This window comes from Branchiostoma floridae, chromosome 16 (assembly GCF_000003815.2).
Source record: "Branchiostoma floridae strain S238N-H82 chromosome 16, Bfl_VNyyK, whole genome shotgun sequence".
In the NCBI taxonomy this organism is placed as follows: Eukaryota; Metazoa; Chordata; class Leptocardii; order Amphioxiformes; family Branchiostomatidae; genus Branchiostoma; species Branchiostoma floridae.
In genome coordinates, this window is record NC_049994.1 from 7235744 (window position 1) to 7243709 (window position 7966).

Genomic DNA, 7966 nt, shown 5'->3' on the forward strand with positions numbered 1-7966 from the left:
TAAAAGGCCCACTCAGTGGAGACAGTTCTCAGTTATTGTTTGTTAAATGTTGGTGTGTTTACGTTTGGCACATTGTCGTCGTGGTTTTGTTTATTTGATGTGGTCGAACGATGGAATTAAACTCCGTGTATTTTCTTATCGTTTTGTTGTATTTGGCATTAAAAGTACTGGTTGTGCTACTTGTTGAGTTTCTGTTCTCCTTTGCCAATGATAAACATTAGTGTACCGTAGTAGATTTATGTATCGAGCCTGAAGCTTAGTACACTCAAGTTAGTAATTTGTCCTAACAGTGCCACATATAAACAAGTGAAAGCAGTCCAATAATATTATTTTTGAAACCGCGGGGGTAGTGGACTTTCCGCTATATCTAGGGCACGGTGTTGGAAGGTTGATACGGGCCCATCCCTCCCTTCCACCGCCTTTTGCCATCTCAACCGAAGTCGTTTACACATTTTAAAACCTGGATCACTGGGTGGGGTGAGGAAGACATGTTAAGTGTCTTTACCAAGGACACGAGGTCGATAGTATGGCAGGATTCAAAGATTGAGAGCGCACAAGGTTTTTAGGTTCTTCTACGTACGTATGTACGTATTGGATGTAACGTTGTATTGGATAGCATTATATGTTCAGGGTACTGTCTGTCTGTCAGTCACTTAGCAGCTTTGGACCAAAGTAACCAAACCCAAAATACTGTGTACCATCCGGTCCATGACACCGAGATATCGCTTTGTCGCAAATGTAAATCAGGTATGATAGCCGGTAGTTTATGTCGTCTTTTCAAATAATAGCACAAATTCCTCTGTGGTTCCAGAAAGCTACACCACTCTTCAGTGTCCAAGAGCCATCAACCTCTGAAAATAAAGATGATGGTATGATCACAGGAAAAGACCGGAGGTTTTGCTGCAAAAGGAAAGCGGTCAGGAGGCCCATAATCAACCTTGACCTTGACATTCCAAAGACCTAATCACATACCAAATGTAATCACAATCCATTAAGAGGTTCTCAGGTTAATCAGAATGGACAAGATATCAGGAAATACTGACACACAGACACGGACACCCACAAACAGATACACAGACAGACAGAGGCGCACACGCACACATACACACACACACACACACACACACACACACACACACATTGCTCTCCCAGGGTCCAACAAATTCGTGTGCAGAGTAGCGTGCTCTACTCTCTCACACGTAGACACCTGTGACCTCTGACCTTACCGACCTACCGGTCGAACTGTCAGGTCCGTGTATCTAGGGCGTGGTCTGATCAATCGTCTTCACCATACGGACACGTTAACTGCAGTGCTCCACAGTCAAACAAGAGAGAGGACGTCGTTTGAACAGCATTACAGGGTAGGTTATGCAATCTTTATCTTGTCACTGGAGTAGTATGTTGTCTGGAGAATGACAGCAGAGTCTACTGGAGCGTCTTCCTGTGTGTAAACTCGTGTGCTTATTGTGTTACCAGGGGTCCACCAGTTCAACCATAAAAGAGTACTGCAAATGTAGTTAAGTTCGCGGGGATTTAATTTCTCGGTAGCGGGAAAAGAGATTTTTCGCGGTGAATTTAAGTTCGCGGTAACACCATAGACTGCAGTCTAATACCATAACAGAAAAAATGTTCGAGGTGGTTTTAAGTTCGCGGTAAAGTGGTCACCACGATAACCGCGAACATTAATCCACCGCGAACATTTCTGCATTTACAGTATGTTCTTTGGTGCCGAGGCAAACTTTGAGTTTCAAATTTAGTGCATCCCTTTTGCCTGTGTTACACATAGAGCCTAAACTGACAATGTCTACAATTTTTAAAATTAGATTAGACTAATAAAACGTCTATCATACTTGTTGCCCTACATATCAAAACATCAGCTGACAGACCTAATTTTCATACAAAGAAAACTAAATATTGACGTTCTTGTCACGCAATGTCAGAAACAAGAAACCGACGCAAACATTTGGATTTTAAATATAGACTAGTCCTGTGATCCTGCGAGAGCATTGAAAAGCTGTTCAACAACAACAACGACCAATCTCAGGTGCTCTCATTCGCGAACTCTGACCCTTGGCCTCGCTATAGTGACCTGAAATCTTTTGTGTTAGACGTCCGACAGGTGGTTTAATCGCTGTGGTTTGTTTGGGGCGTGGCGAAATATTGTGATTCCAGACCCTAGACGAAGTGTTGTTAAACGTTTAGTGCTTTTTGAGGACATTTCAGGTCACAGAGGTGGGTAAATGCTCTTGCACTATTATAGCTTAGAGCTAGAGTATTTGCATGCGTAGTTTGGCCACAATAGGGTTCCATTGGCGCGGCGTAAGAGTGGAAATGTTTACCCTCCCTTCACTCTGACTTTCGTGGCCAATAACTCCCCTGTTGTAAAATTCTACGACCCATACCGCCAGGAAGGGCTAGCGGGGACCATCTTGGAGGCACCATGATTAGATACGAAGCTGTCTATGTCATACAGTCCTCCTGGTTGTGTTTTCTTTCTTGTATTCACCCGAGTATCGACAACACATCGTATGTCTGGTTTGTCACAAACCATGAAGCGTGGCGGTGGTATAAGTAGTATAAAAGGGGCAGAAAGAGTACTATTCGTAAGGCTGGTTTGCGAGACCCAGTGTACGATGCATGTATGGACGCCTACATATCGTTATCTGACTCATGTTCTATACTACTTACAGAAACAGTTTGGTCTAATCGGAACATTCACCACTTGAAGTCACGATGCCGGCTGTTAATTCTCTCAACGTCTCCTTCGAGAAGAACATGGATGTCTTTCAAGCTGGACAAGTCGTCAGGGGACAGGTGGATGTGGATCTTAAGGAGGACATGAAGATGAGAGGTGATTCTTAGATCGAAGTCTTCAAGTAGACAGTGGTAAGATCGTGGAGGGGGGGGGGGGGATAGATAATTTTCTTTAGACACGTACAGGGCGATACGCCAGGACCATTACTTGCCACGCCTGAGAGGAATGTCGTATCTTTGTTCAACTTGAAAACATGTTTTTCTTCGCTTGTATTTCCAGGCATCAACATAACACTGAAAGGCTCTGCAAAGGTTCATTGGACGGTTCACACAGGCAAAACTACGATCTATTACTCCGGCAGGGAAACTTACTTCGACAACACAGTGACACTCTGGGGCCCAGGTAAGGCACCTTCTACATTCACGTATGGGTACATGTACCCTGGTCAGGCATATAAGGCTTTGGTACATGTCTGTCCCGTAAGAAAGTAAAGTAGTCATCCTCAATTCAGGTACAGCAGGGTGCTTTTATATGTTTCTAGAAGTAATGCAATGTGGTTTCTTTACGGCTCGCGATTTTCAACGATGTATATAGGTTCTCCTATGCCGGGAAAGAAATTTGCCGAGGAAGAGAGTTTGCCGTGGAAAGAAGTTTGCCCCGCTCGATGTTTGCGACGGAGGCTAGTGTGTCACGCCATAAGTCTGTTCACCAAGTATGCAATTCAAAAATAAAAAATAAAGACGTGATATTTTCCCCTCACGTGTGTAGGTCAGGCCCAGGGTGGCGACCACCCCGTGCTGGCGGCGGGTAAGCACACCTTCCCGTTCCAGTACCAGCTGCCCAGCTCCGGTCTGCCCTCCTCCATCGAGGGCTGGTACGGCTACGTGCGCTACCGCGCCAAGGCCGTCATCGACAGGCCCTGGAAGTTCGACAAGACGGCAACGAAATTCTTCACCGTGTTGGACATGTACGATCTGAACGAGGACCCAGAAGCGATGGTAAGTAAACAACGCTTGATAGATGTAAGGTAGCGGTCAGACGAACGTGTCTATATTTACAAATTCATTCTTATGGTTTAGGCAGAGTCTGCGGAAAATGTTGTATTTTACTTTGACCTTTACTGTTTATTGAACCGAGAAAAAGATTTCATCGGAGGCAAACTTTACCTTAAACAAGAATGTAGATTCAAAACTCATACAGCCTGTGTGTGTGTGTGTGTTTTGGGGGGGGGGGGGGGGGGTTGTGTCACACTTATGCGTAGGGACGATACAAAAGGTACAATGTTGTTTCTTGACGTTTTCTTGCTCAATATTTTTTTCAAGACGATACCAACTGCCGAAGAGTCCAAGAAGCTTGGCGTCTGGCCCTTCGCTTCTGACCCTATCGAAGTTCACCTGCAGACGGACCGGGGTGCGTACTGTCCGGGAGAGACCATCAGGCTCAGCGGGACCATAAAGAACGGAAGCGGCACCGACATCAAGGAAACTACCGTCCAGATCCGACAGGTATGTGGAAACAGTTGTACACATTTGCAACCTACTGTATATGCATAAATGCCTATGATCCACTCCTTACTGAGTCACGTGTTCTATCTGCATAACGTGACGACACGACAGTAGTGGATTGTTCATTCCTTCACAAAGACTGGTGTTGGCCAATCTCAGCATTTTGTGTTGGATATTGGAGTTTAACTAGATCAATGATATATGCATTGAGTAGGGCATTGAAAACAGGAAACCAGATAAGCTTTAAAAGCCTGCCCCAAGCCCTTTCAGGGACCTTTGAGTTTACTTCCGGTCTGTCTCCCATGTGGGCCTAGCATGTGAAAGTAAGTGTGAAAACCGAACGTTCCAAATTAACACTGTATGGCAAATATATCCCCACTTAAACACATGTTTTTCAACTTTCTGAGTATTGATCTATAATATACTACACTCTGTAATGGTAATGCACAATGGTAAAGAAACCACTTATTCATTGTAAGAATTTTTACATGTCTACATCTCTTCTTAAAGCTTATTACTTGTTTTCTTTACCCACAGAGAGTGACATTCATCGCTACTAGTCCGCACAAGAGCAAAAGAAACAGCCGAAGCACTCTGAGTGAAATCAAAGCTTACGGCTGTAAGAGTAAAGACACGGCTGACCTGAGCGGCATCAGTATCCAGGTTCCCGCCATCCCGCCTTCGTCTCAGCGGTACTGTAACGTCATCGACGTTGTCTACAAGCTGAAGGTACGAACAAAGTACAGAAAAAGATATATCCTAAACAAGAAGTCTAAGATGGGTTCGTGATGTAAGTTTTTTTTTGTGTGTGTGCTCAGAACATAAAGGTTCCGGGTTCTAGTCCTACCATGTCTTGAGAAAAGCACTTATTATAATAAATGTAATGCTTTCTATGGTACATTTTTTTTCAAACAGACGACATACATAACTCAAAAAGAGAGAATTTAGTAAGTTATGCACATTAAGAAGTAATTTGCATAATCAAGTCGGAAATGATATAACTCCATGGTGGTAATTGAGGCTCTTATTTGCATAAACAATGAGAACATTTGTAATAGGTTAGCAGTAAAGGAACTCTTTTTTTTTCGTTCACCTTAAGTTCACCGTGAACATCCCCGGACTCCATAGCGACATGGAAGTGGACGTGCCCATCACCATTGGATCCATCCCACTCAGGAGCTATTACCCACAAGCCCCTTCGTTCCCGTTACATCCGGTGGAGCAGCAGGCGCCGCCTTCCCAGGGTGCTTTGTACCCGGATCTCGGTTTTGCTCAGTGGACGTACCAGGGATCCACCGACCCAAGCGCACCTCGTAAGTAATGCTTTTGACCGTCTAGAGTCTTCTGTATTGTCTTCATTTGGGAACCATACACAGAGGCTTTTAGGTACAAGACATCAAAACACAACATTTTCTGAACGTTAGTATCTGCAAGGAGGTTGAAAATATCCGTAAAACGAGCAGTATCACTCAATGAACGTAAACTTTAACACTAAAGCACACCCATCTAATGGTAACTAATATCAAACCATCAAAAAACATACTTCCAGCTTGTGATTCACAGCTCGTGTGTCAACAAATAATTACCTTATTAATAAACATTCACTTTCCTGGTCATGACAACATATTGTTTGACACATGGGTACATTCCTGCCACCGGAAAGATCTGCTCGGAGATTAGAATTTTGCCAGATTGCTACGAAAAGTCCCTTCGACAATAAAGTTAATTCCAGTTACAATGGCTACTCTCGCGAGAGCCCAGATCTTGAAGTGAACACACGTGAGTTCGCACGAAAACGAGACTCCGCCTGTGGCACGAACTCTCTTGTCTACAGAAATCATGGCGTCCAATGGGCCGGATAACTCTAACAACTGACCATTTTTGTCCCCAGCTCCTCCGTACTACGCCGTGTCCAGTATGGGCCCAGTGCAGATTAAAGACGACGAGGACAAGGGCGACAAATATGACATGGGATCGAAGGAGTTCGCCCCCAAGTACACCTACTACGATTGGAGCAAGCACTCTTAGGTCTAGCGTTGACGTACCTTGAGTTAACGTACTTAAAGGGGGGTTCACACGTGCGTGTATATTCTGTGCGTGTAAAGTCCGTATGAGGTCCGTATGGAATTCTTAGCCTCTCCATATATAGGTCACTGGAAAAATAGAAAAAAACGTATTATGCCAGAGGAGTTAGCTGACCAAAGGAGTGCGGTTTGCAACCAGCTAACTTCGCTGGCATGTTATCTGGCTGTATTTGCCCAATTTCTACCATTTTCCAGTGATCTGTGCAGCCTGGTAGAGGCTTAGCCTTCAATTGGGACGTCATCATACGGACTTGACTTATTATACGTTCGTATATCGCTTGACTTAAAAGGTGACGTACTCAGGTCTAGCGTTGACGTTATTCTGTCGTTAAAGCAGTTTCGTTTTTTCTTTAGACAGAAAAAAGGAAAATGTCCAGACTTTGCATGATGTACAAACTAACCAATAAACTGGTGGAAGTATGCTAGCTCAAAATAGAACAAGGAATAATCATACCTTCGTGTACCAAGGATTGGTGTATTAAAAAATGCACACTTTCGTAGAGTGGAATTTGTTATCATCAAGCACAGATAGGTTTTAAGAACGCTTGCAGATAACACAAAAACCTTTGCTTCGTTTTATAGAACACTTGCAGATAGATATGCAAAAGGTACGTGTTACGGGTTGATCTGTGTAATATAACCGTCTGCTGCCGCGCCGCGTGCCTGCGAAGCTGATGTGTTACGCCGAATGGCGGTAATACTGGCTATATAGATAAAGATACAGATACAGATACAGATACAGACTGTTTCTTTTTACTTTCGGTACATTTGGAGGCGCCTGTACTGGTTTTATAGAGGTTCTTCTAGCTACCTCTGTTGTGTCATCCCTGCAATGAGAACGGATTTTTAATATTGTATAAAAAATCTATTCATCTATGGGTTCTCAGCTTTTTTCATAGCATGCGGATTAACGCTACATGACTTTTATCCGCAGGGTAATCTATATCCGTTGTATCTAGAAATATCTAGGGATATCGAGTCGACGTACGGTGGTGTCAAATTGCAATATCTTAGAAATAAACAAGTTTGAAACCACAGTTCATGATGTTCCTGTTTATTAAACAATTATTAACGGATATAAGTTACCCGGTGGATAAAATTTAGCTTAGTGTTACGTGTAGCAGCCAGGTCTATGTGCGGCACAAGCCATATGCGGAGTGCCGAAGACATGAACAAAGCAAATGCATCCTCCTATTACGCTTGAAAATGCCTACTCTCCAAGCAGAGGTTAGGCTCCGGCTGTTTTGTGACATTGTTTTTAGTCGTTTTTATCGGGCTCTGTCTTGATGTCGTACAAAATAAAAAGTCCGATAAAAACGACTAAAAAACGTCAAAACACAGCTGGAGCCTAACCTCTGCTTCGAGAGAAGAAAATTGCAACTTATTTTGCTTTGACTTACGATCCTCCCATATCATGTAAATAACAACAAAAGCTTGACAAATATGTTATTGTTGACATCTTCATTTTAAACATTTACTAGGAGATAAGGAGATACAGCTGTCAATAACTATGCAAATTTGATGTATGACGTCAACGATCTTCCGGTCGTTCGTTACACAACATCAGTGTGGGGCGTAGCCTGGGCTAACTAGGCTTTTAGCAGCCCTTCCTCAGACCTCTT

At 43.5% G+C, this 7966-nt stretch overlaps 1 protein-coding gene across 1 annotated transcript; it reads left to right on the forward strand.

The window, feature by feature from the left end:
* The first annotated feature begins 1154 nt into the window (after positions 1–1154).
* On the forward strand, positions 1155–7381 carry LOC118403398 (arrestin domain-containing protein 17-like). The gene is made up of 8 exons (XM_035802108.1): positions 1155–1361; positions 2691–2851; positions 3035–3157; positions 3524–3753; positions 4078–4260; positions 4798–4989; positions 5360–5573; positions 6152–7381. Exons 2-8 carry the CDS (start codon positions 2734–2736, stop codon positions 6286–6288), a joined length of 1197 nt encoding a protein of 398 aa, XP_035658001.1. The 5' UTR covers positions 1155–1361; positions 2691–2733; the 3' UTR covers positions 6289–7381.
* The last annotated feature ends 585 nt before the right edge of the window (positions 7382–7966 follow it).